The sequence below is a fragment of the Ursus americanus genome, chromosome 1 (assembly GCF_024610735.1).
Source record: "Ursus americanus isolate L20-20 chromosome 1, mUrsAme1.1.p, whole genome shotgun sequence".
NCBI lineage: Eukaryota > Metazoa > Chordata > Mammalia > Carnivora > Ursidae > Ursus > Ursus americanus.
Window position 1 is genome coordinate 97,031,560 of NC_142127.1, and position 23,202 is coordinate 97,054,761.

The following is a 23,202-nucleotide window of genomic DNA, read 5'->3' on the forward strand; positions in this document are numbered from 1 at the left end:
GAGTTTTTTGCTATTTTGAAGGACTGAAAAATAAAAGAATATTTTAAATTTTTCCAGCAAAACTAAAACCCAAGAAAGAACAACTGGAGGAAAACGAATGTTCATCATTTTAATCTGTTGCTGTGGTAGTGGCACTATCAGCAGGTCTTATTTGGGAAGATCCACGATCTTTGATACGGCGCACCTTCAGAAATCTTGCATTTGCTTCTGCAAATCAAATATTTATTTCTGTGAATCGACTAAACAATTTATAATTGTAAACATTTAAAGGATGTTATAATGATTTATCTAATAACAACGAACATCGGTACCCTAATAGTATCTGAATTCCTGCTTTATTTTTTAGCAACGTTCATTTCTTCTAGGAATTTTACTCTTTAAGGACTCACTCACTCACTTTACTCTTTCTAGGAAACTCACTTTCCATCCGTAGGGTTGCTATCCTGTATTCATTTGCCTGGCTCATTTGGTATATCCTAAGAAATAAATATAAGAAGAAAGAAGAAATGCTAGGATTCTGGGACCATATGGTATAAATTAGAATTTTGGTATTGTTTGTGAAACAGAAGATCAGTCTGCTTTTGATTATCTAATAGATTTGAAGAAAACCGAGCTAACCAGTCAATGTCCAGTGTATCTGCTCTAGTTTAAGTGCAAGTTAACATCATGAACTTGAGAAGTTAATAAAATAAATGTTAGGAGTTAAGGTAAGGGAAGCTCTGTCAAACTCTGAATGGAATATTTAGAAGAAATACAAATGAAGACTATTCTTGATTACAAGAGATTTTGGACTGTTCTTGATTACAAAGAGATTTTGGAGTCCTATGCTATGGGAGCTTACATGTAGCATCTGTTTGTGGTTCATATTGACTTATGCCAAGAGCTGACCACAGATAACTTATCACTAGTGAATATTTTATCAAGAGCTTACATCTCTTACCTGTGAAACTTCGAAATCTGCCTGGAGATTCCCAGATGTTAACCCGCTTAGAAGGACGATTTCATTTTCTTTTGGCTGTTGGACGTTCATGGAGCTGATAAGTTTTGGAAGATCTGGTGAAACATTGACCAATTTCTGGAGAGGAAGAAATTAGTTAGTTTAGATGATTTCTTTTCACCTCCAAAACACTACCCCAAAACTATTTACTTGCAAAAATAATACATAACTCACGCGAATGATTGATTACTTAATCTACTAAGATTATTACTAGAAAAGATTGTGTGAAATTGAAGCATAAAGGTTTAGATTGGAATAGAAAATTACTTAAACATAAAGCTTTAAAAACTCTTTTAGTTCTAACTTTTCCAGAGTAGACATTTAATAATTAATATCACACTACAGGTATATCTGGTAGGGATTTTTAAAAAAATTTTTCCTTTTAACTCTTGTAATAAGAGATGTGTTGACTAATAATCATCTGTTCTAACAAAGTCAATAATAGTGATATCAATAATAAAATAATTTCCAATATTGATTTTACTCTATGTACTAGGTGCTATGCTAAAGACTGTATACATGTTACATCTTAGTACACTTAATCTCCACAACACCCCCACATGGATTAGGTACCATTATTACTTTCTTTTTCTACATAAGTAGCCTGAGGTCCAGAGGTTAGTTTACACAAGCTCATATAGCTAAATCAGTGCCAAGTTTCTACTCTTAGCCATAGCAGAAGACCGTCTCAAATCACCCATATAAATCTTCAAACACCAGGCCTTAAGATGCCAACTTGCTTTGGTCTCTCCTGGTCTCTCTGACAGACTCTGTCTGCATCATAAGTCCATTAAATGAAATCATATGTACAATTTTTTCCCCCAAAGATTCCTCCAGGACTGCATAGATGAATGACATTTGAAGCTCTGTGAAAATCTATAATGGAGCACCTGTACGGGCAATTGGGTTTGAGAAGCTGGTGCTGTCTTGTCAAGGAAAAAACATTACAGGAATGATTGAGTAATTGCAGGCCTACACTTCTGATTGTCAAGCTGCAAATGGTGTCTATTACACCACTGTATTATACCAAATAGTGAGGTCGAACCATCTTCAGCTTTGGATATGAAAGGATAATCATATCACACCAATTAATTCTTCCTACCAGACCCCCTATTGACTCTAGTCCAGAGGACTGAGGGGCCCTTTAAGTTTTCTTGTGTTGTCAAGGATTTACATCAGGATGCTCCCGACTTTGGATGAGCTTGGAAGATATAGCTGCGGCAGAGCTCAGAGTCTGAGCCCCAGGTGAGAGTAGGGCTGGGAAACCGAAGTTGATCAAAGCAGCAGGAAGGAGCAGACCTGAGAGCCACAAAGAAGGGCGGGCTGGTATCAAGCAGGTTTGGAAAAGCATTGGAAACATCATCTCAGGCAGGGTGTTTGAGAGCAGAGGAGGTGGGGGCAGAGAAAGCCACTCTCAGGCCCTGGGGGTGGGGGGAAAGCACCAGTTCGGACAGCAGCTCTGTTATCTTGGGAAAGCAAGTTTCACAAGTATAAGGAAGGCAACCTGCGTGGGAAGTGGAGCGAAAGGGGCAGGGAATGAATCCTGATGAAGCCAACCGACTAAAGAGTCACCAGCTGAATGAGCGCCATTGACAGATGAAGTTATGTCGGCTCTCTGGCTGATGCAGCCAGCCTTGGTCATGAGCTCCCTGAGAGCCCATGGTCCCAGTGTTACCTGCTGTAGGTGCTCCGTGCTGCACGCATCCTTGTTCACATCCAGGTTCACGAAGCAAACCTAGGAAAAAGCCCCAAAATAGCCAAGTAAGTGAAAAACCTGGCAGTTGTTTTCAAAGAAAGCATGGAATCCATTTCGGGCAAATGATTTGAGAATCCTGCACATTTTGTACAGTGGGTCTGGTACAGAAATTGCCACTGTACGTTTGGGCTTCGGTGCAAACCTCTAACACCCAAGTCACATTCCCCTGATGCCACTGCACACCGTCTTCCATTCATGGCCCAACAAACGAAACGGTCTCTATGTATTCAAGTCAATGTAAGTCACAACAAAATCTTCAGGCTTATAAAGGACTATCGAATCTCATGAAATAGGAGAAAAGACTTGTAATACTCTAAACCTCTCTTTTTAATTGCATTGAACATTTCTCTCCATTTCTTTTTTTTTTTTTTCTCATTCCCCCACTTTCTCTTTTCATTTTCAATCCGGTGCAAGATAAACGGATTTCTCTTTGTTTCGTGGTTTTCATTCATTTATTTAATCCTGTTGTATAGTTTGCCTCCATTTAGTCATCTTCAATAAAAGTATGAAACTAAAGCGACAATCTTAAAAGATAATTCAGAACAACAAGAAGAGAATTGTTGTAGTTTAAATCTCAAACACAGCTCATAGAAAAAAATCTACTATGGGCATTTGCGTGGAGATGGGGAGAAGACAACTTAAAAACACAAAGAACTGAGATATATTCTTTTTCTTTCGCTTTAAATAAATGAATAAATTTAACTTCATTGAAATCTTATTTATTTATTGAGTAGGGTTGGGACACAATGTTACATCAGTTTCAGGTGTACATAGTGATTCAAGTTTTTTACTCTTAACAAACTAATTTGCCCATATAAAACTGACGACATTAACTATTTGGATACTTAGTCAGATGTTTGGACTTGTGTAGATGCTTGGAAGCACACGAGGCCTTTCGATTTCAGTTGTTTAGGGTCATGGTTTCTCTGAGTCCATCCTTTCTCTTTTCGTGGTTAAAAAAACATAATTGAAAGATTTTGGGTAAGTCTTTAACAACCGCAGTAGTTGTACATTGCTATGGTGTAAAGCTCACTACTGTTTTATTCCCCCAATGGAAGGTTTTCTGGATTTCTGAACTCACAATATCCTTGCAGCACATCTCTAGGATGCAGTATCTGCTTGTCAAGAACAACCCGATGGGCATTCGGGGGAAGATGGGGCACGAACTGCCAACCACATTCTCACTCAGAGGCTCTCTCCACTGGGTTAACAGAATGGTTAAACAGGAACCGGGCATACGTTCCTTCAGGGGGCAGCACCAAGAGAGGCATGAATAGTAGATGGTGCTTGGAAGGAGGTCATGGTTTAGAGCAGTTTGTGAATATTCATACAATATTGAAACTTTGCCCTCGGAAAACTGGTTCAATATCTGTTCATATTCAGTGGCTTTGAATAACATGCAGCTGGAAGGCATTTACTGAACTGATTAGACAGTCTTCCATTCACCTTAAGGAAAGGTGTGTTACCTTGACCTGGCACCACAAGGCTCTTATCTTTCATCACAGTGGGAGACGGTAACACAGAGACCAAGGAGAGGCATCTAGAGTAACTACTTCTCTGCCCTCTGATTTTGTCTGTTGTTCTCTGAAGATGAACTTTCTCTCTATTCATTCTGGGCTGTGAGGTGGAACTCTGCCTACATTTGGAAGAAACCCTCCACACTTGCTAGCTGGGCCAAGACTAGAACAAAGCCAGACACAAACCAATCACTTGATTATACTTGACACTTTTATCTTTCCATATCTCTCTAGTAGAGGATGATCCAGGTTTTTAGGGCCTGATATACATACAATTTTGGAAGAACTTCTTTAAATTTCTTTATTTTTAGTAGTGGAAGAACTTCTTTAAGGAAAGGAACAATAAGGGGTGCCTGGATGGCTTAGTTAGTTAAGCCTCCAACTCTTGATTTTGGCTCAGGTCTTGATCTCATGGGTTGTGAGATTAAGCCCCACATTGGGCTCCAGGCTCAGCAGGAGTTTTTTTGAAAATATTCTCCCTCTGCCCCTCCCCCCTCTCTCTTGAGCACGCTCTCTCTCTTCCTCTCTCTTCCAACTAAATAAATAAATCTTTTTTTAAAAAGGAAAAGGAGCCACAAAACTGAAAATTCTAAATTAGATGAGAAGGTGAATATTCATTCATTTAGAAGGAGAAAAGGAATCACAACAAATCTCGAATTTAAAAAGGGTGACAGGGGCGCCTGGGTGGCACAGCGATTAAGCGACGGCCTTCGGCTCAGGGCGTGATCCCGGCGTTATGGGATCGAGCCCCACGTCAGGCTCCTCTGCTATGAGCCTGCTTCTTCCTCTCCCACTCCCCGTGCCTGTGTTCCCTCTCTCGCTGGCTGTCTCTATCTCTGTCAAATAAATAAATAAAGTCTTTAAAAAAAACTAAAAAGGGTGACAAATATCACAAACATGACAACTTCCAAAAAAAAATTAAACCTATTGCCCAATACATCTCCATAATACTTGTTCCCTACATTTTTGGCTCCATACTCTTTGATCAACTCTTCATATGACAGCAGTTTTACAACATTTTCTCTAGATAAAACAGAAAGATAATTCAGTCTTATTCTAATATTGTCGGTTGATGTTTTTCAGCTTTACAAACCTTTACTGATAATATCTTATGCATTTTCCAAGTTGTCAAATTCAGTGGGAAACCACTCTAATATTTCTTTCATATATGAGTTATTATAGGCATACTCACTGCTTGTAATACTATCATAAGTTTGTGCTCTACAAACATGAGAATTTGGATAAATTCTCTTTTGTTTGAGCTCCATTAAAAAAGAAAAAAAATGCATGGTGCAATTATAATTTTCAGTGCTATCAAATAAATTTCTTCCAGGAGAGAACTTCCGTGTTGACCAGGCATCAATGAAACCCAGTCTTGTGTTTGTAAGTTCACATATCTGATGACTGAAAGAATTCTCCACAGACTAGTTTCTGGCACATAAATCTTGTTTTCTATCCATCATCTACATATTTCTAGTGTTGGAAACAGCAGGACATACCTTATATTGTGAAACCGTCTCTGAGCTGATACCTTCATGTTTCCACGTCTGACTGAGTTCCCACTGTCGATGGTAAAAGTGTTCCTGCCAGCCATTACTACCTGTGCCTGGTTAGAAATCGCTCCACTGTACACTAATGTGGCCTCAAGCCACAGAAATATATCTCGTGTAAACACAACCCCACCCAATTTCCCTTCAGTCAGACCCCACACACATTTGCGGTTACTCCAATGACTCTCGACATAATAAGATATAGTGGGAGTCTGATTGGAAGGAGGTAATTTTAGTTAAAATGTCTTTCTTTTTGAAAATTTCATAAAAACATATAGCGATGTAAGCTGCGGGAGTGCAGCCTGTGCACCTGACGAGCCCTGAATCTTCAGCTTTGATGGTTTTATAGTAAATCCACAGCATGCTGAAGTGGTCTGTGTCGTGTTGCTCTCTTCATATGTTCACTCTCTGTGACCTTGGGATCTTTACTGAGATTTAGGCATCCACTAACACCGAACTCCAAGTGGACAATGTGACAAGTTTGTGTCCAGAAGGGCTGGGGAATGGTGGGGGTGGGGTAGGAGGTTGTGCAAGTTGAGGCGAGGACAAAGCTCCATGTTTCTGAGGGATATAGTTTTGATGCTGGATTCTGAGAAGACAAACAATACAAGGTATTGTTCTTACTCTCAGGGAGTTATGGTCTGGAGGTAGAACACATTCCTTAAATCTATGAAGCCCATTATTAAGTATTACGAAGTGACAGGACGAAGTGTTGGATATGAAGATGGGAGAACGGGCTCAATCACAAATAGCATTTCAGGGAAGGCTTCAAGGTGAGCAGTGAGCAGGCAGGACACATTTAAAATGGCACAAACAATATATGGATGATTTCCCCCTGATCAGCACCTGCTGAGTGACAGAAAAAGGCTCTGAGTTAAGCACAAGGTGAAGAGAAGGAGGAGACAGAGGCCGTGAAGTCCAAGGCAAGAGTCACAGCCTAGAGAAATTCCAGAAGTGAGGCCAAAGTTGGTGAGCAATATGCCTTTCTTTCTACACTATGAAGATTCTGGGCATAATTCAGCAGACATTTTAAAGAGTTGGAGTAAAGAAGAAATCATAATTTTATGCTGTGCTCCCTGTGAATAAAAGTTGAGAAAGACCTGAGGGTTAGAATTTCTCTCCCAACAAGTGAGGCTGCTCCCTGTGTTATTGCAGGAGGTTATAAGGAAACTTTTGGTAATGGAAGTTGAAAATGAGCTTCTGGGGGCTTGGGGCAAGTGTTCTATGAGACTAAAATATTAAAGCCTGGAAGATTCTGCATTATGGTTCTACGGGCTGTGTGTCAAAAGGGGTCCATTAGGGTCTGGAGAGAATGCTGTGGGCGGGGAGGCTGAGGCCGTATGTTGGAGATACCAGCCAACTGGGAAAAAGACGTAACTTCTCTGTGTTGACTCTTCTTCTCAGTCTGGAGTGATGCTATTGAGTTATCTGTCAAATGCCCACGTGTGCAAATCCAAATATACCGAATGATCCAGTGAAAATGTTTTTTAAGTATGTGTGTTTACTTATTAATCCCCTGAACATAGTTTATTTCCCTTCAGCCTTCACTAGATTGTTTACTCATGAAGGCAGGCCCTGAGTTCTTAGTGTTTAGCAAAGCTGGCGCTTGTAGGTGCTCAATAAATGCTGGTAAATGCATGTGCACGCTTGGAGTGGAAGCGCTGTTTCAGTCATCATGGACAGCACCCCTGTAATAGTTATTTTCCTTATTTATGTAGTGTCAATAAGCAAAGTTTTCTTCTAATCAGGATATAAGGGAATAGATAGAGAAGTTACAGAATTAACCGAACTAATGTTCACCCAGCAGTTGGTACTGTTTCAAGTACTTAGATGGGCCTCTTTGTTCCATGAATAAGGGTTTGCTAAAAACCAGAAAAAGGCAAAAGTTGAGAACCATAATTGGTAATAAATACACTGAAAAGGTATTAACACTTTTCTTGCAATGGAAGCTCCTTTCTCTTCACATAAACTGCATTTCGTGTTGTGTCTGCACGTGTCCTTGTTTAGACCATCTGCAGACGTACTCAGCCGAGGCAGATGAGAACACAAATCATCACCGGGAGAACACAGACACCTCTTTTCTTGCCTACTTAAAAGCCAATTTTGTGGTTGTATGTACCTTTCAAATGCAAATACCTCTCTTCTGTCATTATTAGTTTTTAAATAAAATGTTGGAAGAATAAGTATCACGGAGAAAACGACGCCCCTGTATGATTTTGGCTTTTACGCAATCTAATACAATAGTCTTCAAAGGTTACTAGTACATCCTAACCGTTTTAATGTCCATAGGCGATATGCTGCTTTCTCTGCTTAGTATTATGGATTATTTAGTCAAGCAACACCATTATTTATTTCACTACAAGTCCCTTTTCATAAGTAGAGGACCTTGTAGGCATGTTTAAAAGTAATATTTCACTATGAAATTTTAATGAAGAGTGATTTAAGATATATTTTGATGCAGGGGTGCCTGGGTGGTGCGGTCGGCTAGGCATCCGACTCTTGGTGTCAGCTCAGGTCATGATCTCAGGGTCGTGAGATCAAGCCCTGTGTCAGGCTCCCTGTGCAGCTTGGAGTCTGCTCCAAATTCTCTCCTTCTCCCTCTGCTCCTGCCCCCCATGCATGCTCACTCTCTCTCTCTCTCTCAAACAAAATCCTAAAAAAGAGATGCATTTTGGTGCAAGCCACTGTGAGAAAAAGGTTAACATTAAAATGTAGTAAAACAAGAGAAAAATAAATAATTTAAAGTGAATAGTAGGGCACCTAGGTGGCTTAGTCGTTAAGCATCTGCCTTCGGCTCAGGTCATGATTCCAGCGTTCTGGGATCAAGCCCCACATCAGACTTCCTGCTCAGCGGGAAAGCCTGGTTCTCCGTCTCCCACTCCCCCTGCTCGCACTCCCTCTCTCACTGTCTCTCTCTGTCAAATAAATAAAATCTTTAAAAAAAAAAGTGGATTGCAATTCATAGCCTCTTTTGTGACTTAATTATACTTAATAAATGGTTTTAAATATTTATTATGTATTTGCTGTAGAAGTCAGACAAAAGCCATTTTAAGTCAGACAAAAAAAGTGTCAGACAGAAGCAATACTGTCTGTCATGTACAGAATTTAGGTTTGACATTTTGAATTGAAACCAGAGAGAAAGAACTGATGGTGACCGCCAAGGGCAAACTCCCATTGTGTGTGGACAGTTTTATTTTTTCATGGACTCTTCAGAGAGTTAATACGATAGTTGAGAAATGTCATTGCATTATGGGTCCAGGAGGGGCAAATCATGGGGCTAGAGGCTGCATGGCAGGAGGCTTTAGCCCAGAGTCTGGGGTCTCTGACTTCTGCTGGGAGCCTTCTCATCCCTCCTGAAGTCAGCTAACGCCTGTGAAGGCAACCATCCTATATGGAGATCCTGCTTAGAAAATGTTAACAAAAAGCATGATGTCAAATTGCCTTTAAAATCTGGGCATTTGAATACTTCCTATTACCAAATATATACTTAAGTTTTATCTTAGAAGAAAGCCAATCCCTTCCTCTGGCAGCTTCTAACAATGCAGCCATCTGGCCACGCGGAGAGGATGAGATCTCTTAATTTGGTGGTATTAAAATGCTGGTCTACAAATCTTCTGAAGAAAAAATTGCCTCCTTTCTTACCCCAATCTACAGGCTCCTCCTAGATTCAGGACCCTGGACCAAAATTATCTTTGAAAAAATAAGACATTTTCCCCGATTAGTATTTTAGACTAATGATAACTAAAATGGCAATCTATGCATCAATGTTGTTATGCTACAATGCTGTCAGACATTCTGGATCACACTTGATGTTTGGAATGATAACTGCATTTGTATCCAGTTATTATTACTTTAAAATGATTGCAGTAATCACACAAAATGAAATATAAAGTTTTACTTACACTGGAGATTGTCAAATCCTTCTGCTTTTTAAACTGTCAACATTAAAAAAAAAAAAAAACCCTTCCAATTGCTGTTTTGAGGGCAAATGTTCAAGCAGTTTGTGATGAGAGACTCAGTAAAAGTTATAGAAATTCCTAAGCAATGCCAGATATTTTAACTAGCCATACATCAAGCCAATTTTATTACTAACCTTAAAAAAATGAAGAATAAGTATGCTACTCAAGAAAATTATTTTCTCACTATTTCTGTTGTTTCCAAAGACATTTCTTTTGGAGCACAAGAACATACATATATATAATATCTGATATACATTTACCAGTTAAAAAACACACTGCATTTATTTTAAATTGCCATTTTAAATAGGTGCTTTACTGAGATATGATTCACATGCCATGTGACTTATCCACTTCAAGTATATTTCAATGGTTTTTAATCTATGCACAGGATTGTGCAAACTTTGCCACAATCAACTTTAGAATATTTCTTCATCCACAAAAGAAAATGTATTTATTAGCAGTCAGTCTCCATTTCTTCCTCAAAACCCTCTCCCTGGACCTAGGCAATCACTCTTCTTTCCATCTCTACACACTGGCTTATTTTGGACATTTCATATAACCAGAGTGGTTCAATATGTGTTTTTTGGTGACTGATATAATTTTTTACCACACTTTGATTTGACAGTTCTATAATGAGGCTATGCTCATCAGGCTAAGTTTGGTCACCATCTGTCACCATTCAACATATTACAATATTATTGACTACATCTCCTATGTTGTACTTTTCACCTCTGGCTGGCACAGTTGGCTAAGCTTCCAACTCTTGGTTTTGGCTTAGGTCATGGTCTCAGGGTGATGAGATCAGGCCCCATGTCTAGCTCCAGGCTCAGCATGGAACCTGCTTGAGATTCTCTCTCCCTCTCCCTACCCCTCCTGCTTGTTGCTCTCTCTGTCTCTCTCTCTAAAATAAATAAATAAATAAATCTTAAAAAAAGAAGAACTTATTAAACCCAACACCCAAAAAACAAATAATCCAGTTAAAAAATGGGCAGAAGACATGAATAGACATTTTTCCAAAGAAGACATCCAGGTGGCTAACACATATGCAAATATGTTCAACCACTCATCATCAGGAAAACACAAGTCAAAACCAGGATGAGATTTCACCTCACACATGTCAGAATGGCTAAAATGAACCACACAGGAAATAACAGATATTCAAGGGTGCAGAGAAAATGGAACACTCTTGCACTGTTGGTGAGTATGCAAACTGGTGCAACCGCTCTGGAAAACAGTACGGAGGTTCCCCAAAAGGTTAACAATAGAACTATCCTATGACCCAGCAATTGCATTGCTAAGTATTTACCCAAAGGATACAAAAATACAGATTTGAAGGGGACATGCATCCTGATGTTTATAGCAGCATTATCAACAATAATCAAACTATGGAAAGAGCCCAAATACCCATCAACCGATGAATGGATAAAGAAGATGTGGTATATATACACAATGGAATATTATATGTAGATGGACCTAGAGTGTATTATGCTCAGTGAAATAAGTCAGTGAGAGAAAGACAAATACCATATGATTTCACTCATATGTGAAATTTAAGAAACAAAACAGATGGAACATATGGGAAGGAAAAAAAGAAAAGAAGAGAGGGAAGTAAACCATAAGAGACTCTTAACGATAGAGAACCAACTGAGGGTTGATGGAGGTAGCTGGGCAGGGATGGGCTAAATAGGTGATGAGTATAAGGAGGGCACTTGTGATGAGCACTGGGTGTTGCCTATGAACAATGAATCACTAAATTCTACTCCTGAAACCAATATTACACTACATGTTAATGAACTAGAACTTAAATAAAATTTGAAACAAACAAAAAATTTGTAGAAATTTATGTTTTAACTCTTCAATTAAGCTTCCATTAAAGATTATTTCTAATTTTTTACCTTTAAAGTAATAAAATCAAATAAACTTCCAGTGACCATCTCTCTCAACTTCTCATAGTCATATACGTTTGCAAAATGTAAAAGTATAGACACACATGTTTGCAGTCTGAGTAGCTCAATTATTTTAGAGTAGATGAAAAGCAATTTAAGTGCTTAAAATTACTAGGAATAAAAGATAGTCAATCTAATTTTAAGATGCAAATAACTTATTGAAACTAGACATTTAACTAGCACATCTCATATTTTTGACAACCAAACCCATAAATAACTCCAAACTTTACCTCTCTGGGATGTCTCACGTATACTTGAGCAAACACTTTGTGCCTGTCCAATAATTAACGCTGCAGTCCTTTGGTATAGATAAAAAGTGCAAAAACCGAACACTCAAAAGCAACCTCAAAGCACATGTCCTAGGTGATAATGCAGGGAAGTGGAGTGACTCTCTAAAGAATTTCGTCCTCCAGTCCAGCTGGTAAGGGGGGAAAGGTACTTTTCCTTCCTTTGAACAGATTTAGTTTGACCATCTACATTGATGAATGACACCAGAAAGCCGTTGTCACGTCCATGTCACTGGGCTCCGTCTATTTGGCCTGCTCTATGCCTACATATGAAGCCATTAGCCCAAGGCATGTGTCCCAATTATTGTCCCCATAGCTTGGATTCCCAAGGCCCCTTTAGAGACTCCACTTAAAATATTCTAACAGATTGGCAAATCCTCAGAAGTAACTCGCTTTTCAATTAAATGACTATTAAAGTTACACCTTTGAAAATTGGAATTCGGAAGACTGTAGTTTGCACACTGTGAATAAATAACTAGATAGGTAAAATAATTAAAGAGAAGCAAAAAATATGAGAGAGAACATCTATCATAGTAAAAGGATAAAAACTAGTCTTTCATATTTGTTTCCTTTGACAATGATTCTGATTAATTACTAAAATATCCCACGTTTCAAAAGACTTTCTGCATAATGAATACAGTGTGAGTGTGTGTGTGTGTGTGTGTGTGTGTGTTTGTGTTTGTGTCTTGGAAAAACTACATATATCCTGGTTTCTGGCTTCTTCATCCAGTCTGCATCCTTAAACTTTATTTGCTTAAGGTAATGACTTCTGGAGAAATGGCTAATTCAAGTTAGCTCAAGCTGGTAACAAATATGACAAATAAACCTTCAATTCTGATTATGGAATCAAGTATTCAAAATAGATAGGTGACTCAGAAACTCTGCAAACACTTTACATTCTCTAACCTCTCCAAAAATCATGGACAGCAATAAGGCAGGGAGCTGTTTTTATTTTTGTTTTTAAGTTTCATGTTTCAATATTTCTGACTTTAATCATGAAAATGCCCATTAATTGGACCTCTTCATTTACAGAAAAAGAGGGAAAATTAAAAAATAAATATCATTATAGTTTCCTGTATGAGATTAAAAATTCCAGCTTGATCTTTCTTTCTTTCTTTCTTTCTTTCTTTCTTTCTTTCTTTCTTTCTTTCTTTCTTTCTTGGTTTTATTTATTTGACAGAGAGAGACACAGTGAGAGAGGAAACACAAGCAGGGGGAGTGGGAGAGGGAGAAGCAAGTTTCCTGCTGAGCAGGGAGCCTGATGCAGGGCTCGATCCCAGGACCCTGTGATCATGACCTGAGCTGAAGGCAGACACTTAACGACTGAGCCACCCAGGCGCCCCCAAATTCCAGCTTTCAACTGAAGAATACGGTGAATTGCATATTTGTAACTTTTAGAAAGCTTCCAGAAGACCTCTCTCTGTGCAAAGAGAGACAGCACTGTCCGGACAAGGCCAGCGTGGGCCGTGAGGCCCTGAAGCGCATTCCTTTGTAATGCCCAAACCTCATCGTAGCATGTCTGTAGCCAGGTAACATTTACCGCTTGAAAGGGAAGCAGAGTAATACATAAGAAACATTCTTGGGCTTCAAATAACTTTGTCAAATTTTTATTTCACTAGGAGTAAATAATAAGAGAACAATCAAAACAAATAACTTCTAAAACGTAATTGCAAATACATATAGGAAAATGTGTTTTAAGTATTTTTATTGCAGTATAGAATAACAGAATTTTAGAGCAAGAAGTGCATTTAAAAGTCATCTGGGAGCACCTGAGTGGCTCCCTTGGTTAAGTGTCCTGCTATTGATTTTGGCTCAGGTCATGAATTCAGGGTCCTGGGACCCAGCCCCACAAGGGGCTCCGAGCTAAGTGCAGAGTCTGCTCAGGATTCTCTCTCTCCCTCTCCCACTGCCCCTCCCTACTCTCTCTCTCTCTCTCAAAATAAATAAATAAAATTGTTAAAAAAAGTCATCTGGTTTACCTCCTTCATTTCATCTGTAAGGAAGCTGAATCCCAGGTAAGCAAAGCATGCCAAATTCCAAAGCTAGCCCCCTCCTTCCTTCCTTCCTTCCTTCCTTCCTTCCTTCCTTCCTTCCTTCCTTCCTTCCCCTCCCTCCCTCCCTTCCTACCTCTCTTCCTTTCTTCCTGAATGCACTTTACTCCTTCTGTTCACTCCTTCTGTTCACTCATTTATTCACTTAAAGAAAACTTAAAGGGCAGCTCTTCTATGCTTGTTGGAGTAAGTACTGGCATACAAAAATAAAAGAGTCAGAGATCCTTCCCTTCCTATGATCTAGTGGACTAAAATATTTATTTACTAGAAATCAGACCATTGTAAATGAAAACAGAGAGGAATGTATGTTACAACAGGAATGTAAGCTAAAATAATGAAATCTAGACAAAGGAAAAGGGTGGGCTTTGAGATGTGGAGGTTTAGAAAGGCCAGATGGAGAGCTTTGAATAAATTAATCTAGGAAACAAAGTGGAAAGGTAGATACACTGGAAGAGAAAGCTGGCAAAAGGGTAGATGAAGGTTCCATTGTCTTGATAGGATTCTGTGCTTTCTATTTTAAGCTCTGGGATGCAACAGGAAGATGATGAAAGCTGTACCTTATTTTTGCCTCATTGTCAGCTGAGGCTGGGGGGTGTCAGCTGAGGATAAATACCCCTTGAAATCTCCTTCAATTACTTTTAATGCTTCAGTTGACTGGCAAAAAAGTGGAGCATCCTCCAGAAATTTCTACAAGGTTGGCCAGATTACTAGAGATCAACTCTGGTGTGAAACTCAGTTATTTCTTTGGTTTGTACAGAAAAAAAAAAAAAGTTGTTCACACCAGCCCTTTGAGTGCAGTAGATTGTGTAAATATCTTTTGGTGAAGAAGGGTCGTTTGTGTGTGTGTGTGTGTGTGTGTGTGTGTGTGTGCGTAGGGGGTATTTACCTCTTTACCATCATTCTGTGCTTTCCATTCCCTTCCTTCCATCTCACCTCCTCATCTACTCCCTCCTTGCTACTCCTGGACTTTGAATTCTCTATCATGCACTACTGTTTTCTTGCTGAAGTCTTGACATGGCACAAGCCAGGAGTGGGAGTGTAAGACTGTGGTTAAGAGCTGGACTCCAATTCCAGCTCTCCCACTCCTGAGCAACCTCTTAAAAGGCTCCATGTTTTCATCCATAAGATGAGGAGACAACAGTATCCATCCTGCCAGGTTTCTGGGGGGGTTTAAGACATAAGCTTATCAAGCCTAGCAGAGGAAATCCTCAATGAATATTTTTGCTTTGCTATTAGTATTACTTCTCCATATACTTACCAATGTATATTTAAAATTATTTAACTTTTTAAGATACATACATGGTTTAATAGTCTTTTAATGAAAAATATCTGCCTTCTACCCTGCACCCTCCTAAACTGTGACATTTCCCAAACTCCTTCTTCAATTTCTTCAAGTATACTGCTATACTGTTCTCAGATGTTAGACATTGATTGTATCCTTACTGTAGATGAGGTTTTAGCATTCTTAGGCTGTTATCCCCACTCCACTCTCCCTCTGCTTTCTCTTCTCCATATTTTTACATCACAATTTTTGGCAAATGAATTTTCATGTTTGCCTTGTTGTAATCAAGTAATTATTTGATCAGTAGGAGCCACACTGTATTCTATGATTTTCCTTTTTCAACAAAACTTACTCTTACTGGATTCAATTCTTGCCTTCCATAGTAGATTGAATCATTGTTCAGCAGATATTCATCTTTTCCCAACTCCATAGGAAGAATCTACTTCTCTGCCCATTAACTTTGAATTTGACTATGTGACTTGCTTTGGTCAATGAGATCTTAGCAGATGTAACTCAAGCCAATGCTTGAAATGTACCTGTGTGGCAGGTATGTTTGTGCCTATCATCTTCCTTATAGGAACTTGTTCTGAGCCTAGCCCTCTGGCTCAAGGACCATAAAGGACATGATCAACACCGAGACCCTGCCAAGCCCAATGTGGGAACCTCGCAACAACCTGCAGACCCATGTGAAGTATATCTCTGCAGACCACTGAAACATTGTGGTTGACTCTTACACAACAAAAGCCAGGTCTTACACCTATTTTTTTTTTCTCATTAGTTTTCTGTTTTACAGTTTGTAATCTTCTTTAAAATTCTAAAAGATTTACAAAAGCATTAAGAATAATGCTTTTCATATCATTAAACACAATGGGACTTTTACTTACTTTTTCCCCCTTTAACCTGGAGACATTTTATTGAGTTCCCTACCCTCCTAGTCTCATCCAGGTTGGCTATCTTTCAGGTTTCATGCACAGTTGTCTTCCAGGGACTTTCCAGCCTCACCTATTGTGGATCTTCTGCTTTCAATATTTGACATCTTATGTTTTGATTTACTCTCTTGTTTTGAATGTGCACATTTGTCATGTAGCTTTCTTAGGGTGCATGGGAGACAACTTTAGGCATTGCTCATTTTGGAAAAGTCTTATTTTAATCCTCACTTTTGATTGATAGGTTGACTGGGTATAGAATTCTAGATTGAAAATCCTTTCACTAAAAAATTTGAAGACATTGCCCTGATGTCTTTCAGCTTCCAGCAATGCTGTCAAACAGCGATATGCTGTTCTGATTCTTTTTCTTGTGCTAATGGCTTATTTTTCTTATTAGAAGCTGTGATAATCCTCGTTATCCCTGGTATTATAAAATTTCATGATGGTAAGACTTACTGTGGATTTCCCCTACTGGCTGTGGCCTATTTTCTGAGCTCTTTTAAGCAAAACACTCTTTTAAATCTAAGAAATTTTATTATGTTTTTGATAATTTTGTCTCCTCCATTTTCTGTTTTTACTCTACCACTTATATTAGTTAGATACTGAATTTCTTTAATTGATCCTCAGATTTTTTTCTTATTATTTCCTCTTTGCTTGCATTTTTTGTTATACTTTCTGAAAGATTCTCTTGACTTTATCATCTAATATGTCTATGGAATTTAAAAATTTCAGCTCTCAAAATTTTAATTTCCAAGCTCCTTTCCCTTTTTTAATTGCTTAAAAGAATAAGTCCTGTTCTTATTTTATGAATGCATTGTTTTATTTATTTCTTTGATAGTAAACATTCTAGATATTTATTTGTGGAGGAATTACTTTTGTTCCCTATATATTTGTCTATTTCTTTTGAGTCCTACTTGTCTGTTTTATTTTTATTTTTTATGTTAGAGACTTTTTTCAAGTCTCTGTCTTTAATTGCACATTTTTATTTAGGAGTGATGAAATAAAAGTCAGATTGGAAGCCACTGAGTGTTAACTAACGGATTTCTCTGTTGGTTGATTGGACCCGGGTGCAGCCATATCTCTGAAAGAATCCCTTGCTGTCAGTCTGTAAAGGTTCTCCTTGCAAACAATCTGTTTATCCAAAGAGGAATTCTCCAATTTATTGCTCGGGGTATTGTAGTTAAAAAACTGGCTTCCAGCATTTTGGGATCTTGGTGGTATAGAGTTGGAAGGAGTGTCTCCTCACTTAGCACTTGGACTTTTAATTACATTCAGTTTTTAGTACTGTGATTTTCCCTTACCTTTCTCTGGAGACTGGTTTAGTGTCACTATGGAATAAATCTTCAATACCATTGGTTTATTGAAGAATCATTGGCTGAATAGTCTCTGCACCACCAACTGTGCGACGTGCTAAGAGTGCAATGAACAAAACTTCTTGCTGAGAAAGAAGGGATGGTGGTCTCCTATGTAGGATTAGAGAGAGTTTAGAGTTCTAGCTTTTCTTAACTCAAAGTTTCAATGAACAACTCTATTTTAAGGCCTTACCATAGCAACTTCTTACTAGATACGTCTCCTGAAGCAAAGGGAAACAAAAGCAAAAATAAACTATTGGGACTTCATCAAGAGAAAAAACTTCTGCACAGTGAAGGAAACAATCAACAAAACTAAAAGGCAACCTACCGAATGGGAGAAGATTTCTGATAAAGGGTTAGTATTCAAAATCTATAAAGAACTTGTAAAACTCAATACCCAAAAAACAAATAATCCAGTTAAGAAATGGGCAGTAGACATGAACAAACATTTCTCCGCAGGAGACATACAGATGACTAACAGACATATGAAAAGATGTTCAACATCACCCAACATCAGGGAAATAAAAATGAAAACTACGGTGAGATATCCTCTCGCACCAGTCAGAATGGCTAAAACTAACAACACAGAAAACAACAGGTGTCGGTGAGGATGCAGAAAAAGGGAACAGTTTTGCATTGTTGGTGGGAATGCAAACTGGTGCAGTCACTCTGGAAAACAGTATGGAGGTTCCTCAAAACATTAAAAATAGAAATACCCTATGATCCAGCAATTGGCCACTTAAGTATTCACCCAAAGGATAAAAAAAATGATTTGAAGGGATACATGTACCCCAGTGTTTACAGCAACATTATCGACAATAGCCAAATTATGGAAGGAGCCCAAATGTGCACTGACAGATGAATGGATAAAGAAGATGTGGTATACACACAATGGAATATTAATCAACCATTGAAAAGAATGAAATCTTGCCATTTGCAGTGATATGGATGGAGCTAGAGTGTATTATGTTAAGTGAAATAAGTCAGTCAGAGAAAGACTAATACCATATGACTTCGCTGATGTGGAATTTAAGGAACAAAACAAATGAATATGGGTGGGGAACAAGAAATGGACCCTTAACTATAGAGAACAAACTGAGGGTTAGTAGAGGGAAGGTGGACAGGGGAATGGGTTAAACAGGTATTAAGGAGGGCACTATTGTGATGAGCACTGGGTGTTGTACGTAAGTGATGAATCACTAAACTCTACACCTGAAACTAAAAAACAAAAACAAAAACAGAAAACAACAACAACAACAACAACAGCAACAATAACAACTGAACAGAAAACAAAGTGATAGTATGACCAGGAAAGGTCAAACAGTTAACAGCACTTCCACCTCCTGGGATTCCCCCACCTCCCCACTGGGGAAGGTTCATTGCTATGGCAGTGGTTCTTTTACATCTGGAAAGTAGGGAGGATTAATAGTGGTGACAGCAGAATCTCAGCCAGCTCAGGGGTTGATAGGAGCTGGGGTACCTTTCCTCAGGGAACGCTATGTGCACATTGCTGACAGCTGACGGCATCTGGGCTCCCAGTGGAAGAAGACGAGGCTCCCATCTGAAATCTATCACTCCCTTGAAAGCTGTACTTTATGGCAAACCTGTCTCTTGAAAATGCCAATAGTAGTATTTAAGGACTTAAGCACAGTTCTTAGAGACCCCAGGATTCCAAATTGCTACTCCAGTTCCTTTGGGCACATTGTTGCCAGGATCTCCAACAGCCTAGAGCCTCCAGATGTGAGAAACAGCCCATGGGAGTTTGATGAGATAGTTCTGATGCCGCCCACAGGGTGGATTTTTATTTTTTTATACACCTGATCTCCACATTCAATTGGATAGGATGAGGGTAAGAAATGGGAGTGCAATTTTTTTCTTCTCATCATTCAGACCTCTTAAGTGCTGTCTCCTCACGGTGATCTGGTACAATCATCCCGCTATTGTCTCCTACAGCCCCGAGCTCTTCTTCGTGGCAGTTATCACACTCTGCATAAGCTTTGTTTGCTTAATTATTTCCTGTCTTCTTTTCCCAGTTAGAAGGTAGATTCACGTAGAGTAGGACCCTGTCTATCAGTGGATACCCGACATCTATCAAAGTGCCCGGCACAGCAAATGTTCAGTAAATAGCTGCTAAATTAGTGAAGAACGACCAGGTCATGGATGAAGATAGAGAGATCTTGAATTGGCCATATCAAATGCTCCATTTTGGCCCAAGCCTGTGTTGTCTTGGACTATTGCTTCCTGCCTGATTTGATTGGAAGCAATGTTGTAATTAATTTTAGCATAATCTGACAGGTCCTGCTTTCCCTAGGCATTAAGCTAGCAATGCTCATTCTTTCAGACTTGAGAGGATCTGAAGATATTTCTTTTTATTTTAAGTATGAACAAGAGGCTAAAGCAAATAAGCAAAAAAAATAGTATCTTTGCTCTTCAGGAGGTATTTCACATGGGCATTAGCCAGAGGACATCATATTTCCAGGGAGTAAATAATAGAAGTCTGCTTATGAAGTATCGACAAATGTGCTTGTAAGCCAATTATCGGACAGCTTTTGATGTATGAATAGGCAGAATCCCCTTCATACTTCCTGTGGCTTGTATGGGAAGGGGCTTTTTTCCTTTGAATGGCTATATATGTGTGTGTTTGGGGATATTTTAAGGTGAATTGCTCCAGCAGTATTTCTGGGAGTAGTTGAGAGGGTCCTCATAGTTAAAATAGTTAAAATCACAAATCACTGGTGTTCAACAAGGCCCACTTGACTTGCTCAGTGGACTAAAGAAGTTGCATCAAGTACCTGCTTTTGACAACTTCAGCTGCCACTGAACAATTAAGAAGGGAGGCATAAAGGAAGTCAAAATTACTTGACCATATGTTCCGCCTCCTCCTTTAAAATTATCTTGTATACCATCATTGAGGAAGATGTTCTCACTTACTACAAGTAAAATATCTTAAAAGAACATACTACTGAAAAAAATACGCTAGAAATCATGCTTTAGGTCATTAATATCATAGAGGTCTTTTTGTCCCGAACTCAAAATACCTCGACATGCTAGCATTGAACTTACAATATTTCATTGAGACAGTAGGCAAAAAATTTCTCAAGTGCAAAGAAAAACCCAAGGAAGGCCATCCCATTTCAATTATATCCTCACCTATTGTTCTCCATTTCTGCATGCTGATTTGAAGTTCAAACCTTAAGAGCTGTTTCATTGATTTCTTGGGAAAATACGAGAACAATAGCTGTGTAATCACCACTATAAGGGAGAGCCCACGGCCTCCAGAGGACATTGAAGTGATGGTGGGGAGAACCTTTCTGAGGAGGTGGAGCTTGAAAGGAGGGTTGGAAGTGTTAGAGGTGAGGTGGGGGCACGGATGGAGGGTGGGTAGAAAGGCAGCAAGGTAGGGGAGGGTTCTGGGTAGGAAATAAGCAGTGTATTTAGGAAACTGAAAGGAAGGTGGTTGGAGGGTAGGGAATTAACAGATGGGTGAAGGCCATTGAAACCAGAGGGATGAGAAAGTTTCAGATGATAACAGACTTTGGAGGGGGGTTTACAGATGTTCTCTATCCTGACTACAGTGGAAAACCAGGTAAGAGAAAGACCCCGGATGAGGGGAGGATGACATCATCATGTGTCTTAGTCAGCTTGGAGAGTTGTAACAAAAGCCATAAACTGGGTGGATCATAAACAATAGAAATTTCTTTCTCACAGCTCTGGAGGCTGGCGGTCTGAGATAAGTGGGCCAGCGTGATTGGGTTCCAGCCGCAGATTACCTAATTCTCACCATGCCCTTGTGTGCTGGACAGCGGAGCCGAGAAGCAAGCTCTCCCGTGACTCACAAAAGCACTGATTCCATTCACAAGGGCTCCACTTGAATAACTCCATCTAATTCAAATTATCCACCACTGATGCCACTTCCTAATACCATCACACTGAGGGTTAGGGTTTTAACATGTGAATTCTGCAGGAACAGAAACATTTAATCCGTAACGTCATGCGTCTGTCTTGGAAAGACCCTTATGTGGGCAGTTTCTTTCCCCTGGACGCTGCCCTTCCCGAATTCTAACATCAGATTAAAAATTGGTCTCATTTCATCTCAGATCCTCGTACACCTACAGAGCTGCAGAGATGGCCTATGTTTGTTTTGGTCCTGCTGCCACTGCCTGATCCTGGACCTCGTTCTCTGTGACTGGGAGGAAAAGTCTTCAAGCGACATCCCCAACTCCAGCTGTCTTCATTCTAGTCCATTCCCTGTCCTCCCCAGCCTAAAAAAGCTTCCATTTTCCTTTAATGTCCAGAGAAAGCTTAGCAAGAGGTGGGAGTCACTCCATGCGCTTAGTGCTTATACATACATTACATCATTACACATGCATTATGTCACACTTTGTATACTTTAATCCTCATGTGCATTCTACCATTATGCACACCTCATATCACATAATGTCATTTAATCCTCACTGCCCACCCAAGATAAGGTAGGCACTACAATCTTAATGCACTCCACTTGTCAACACTGCTCCTTAAACTCCAGCCAAATGAGACCAATGGAATTGCCTGAACACGCCCAGGGCTTGCTTTACTTCTACACCTCTGCTCACACCCTTAGCACTCCTGGGGAGGGGCTTGTTGTCTATGCTGTGCTCCTCACCTCCTCCTCCACGCATCCATTTGGACCTCAACTAATCTGTTGTCTTCTTCAACGCCTTCGCTTGCAAGTATTCCGAAGTCCTGTGTCCCCCTAAGCATCTGTTCTTAACTGTTGCTTCACTGCATTGTACTAGTAATGTTAACAGATAGAAGGGTCTTCTTTTAGTAGTTCATGAACTCCTTATTAGAAGTGTTTGCTTGTTCACTTTCATTTAAAAAATTATATATAGTAAGATTTACATCCAATAAAGCTCAGTTTTGGGGGTGCTCAGTTCTATAAGGTTTTATACACGCATAGATTCCTGTAAGCACCACAGGATACGGAACAATTTCGACACCCCAAAAAACTCCCTTTTGCTGCCCCTTTATAGGCAGAACCTCTCCCCGCCTTTGATCCCTGCAATCGCCAACCTGTTTTCTACTCCTATAGTTTCGCCTTCTCTAAAATATCATGTAAGTGGGATTTGCATGGTATGTAACCATTTAAGACTGAGTTCTTTCACCCGGCAAAATGCATTTGAGATTTATCCATGGGGTGTATATCAGTCGTTCGTTCCTCGTTCTTGCTGTGTAGAGTTCCATTGTTTATATGTCCATTCACCTTTTTTTAAATTTAAATTCAATTATCCAAGGTATAGTACATTATTAGTTTTGGGGGTTTTTTTTTAGAGATTTTATTTATTTATTTTGAGAGAGAGAGTGTGTGTGAACAGGGGGAGGGGCAGAGGCAGAGGGCGAGAATTTCAAGCAGGCTCCCCAAGGAGTATGGAGCCCTACACAGGGCTGATCTTACGACCCTGAGATCATGACCTGAGCCAAAACCAAGAGTCAGATGTTTAACCAACTGAGTCACCGAAGTGCCCCTCTTTATCTAGTCACCGCTGACAAGTTTCATTCTATGCAGTAAATACTTAGGAGTACAATTACTGAGTTGG

General features: G+C 39.4%; 1 protein-coding gene across 2 annotated transcripts in view; it reads right to left on the minus strand.

The window, feature by feature from the left end:
• The window catches only part of SPHKAP (SPHK1 interactor, AKAP domain containing), a 168,352-nt gene that overhangs the window by 40,572 nt on the left and 104,578 nt on the right, over positions 1-23,202 (minus strand). For both annotated transcript variants that reach the window (XM_087864117.1, XM_045775316.2), the window contains exons 4-5: positions 2,673-2,732; positions 941-1,075 (exon numbers count right to left, since the gene is read on the minus strand). In XM_087864117.1, coding sequence (XP_087720243.1) covers positions 941-1,075; positions 2,673-2,732 — 195 coding nt within the window. The remainder of the gene's footprint in view (positions 1-940; positions 1,076-2,672; positions 2,733-23,202) is intronic.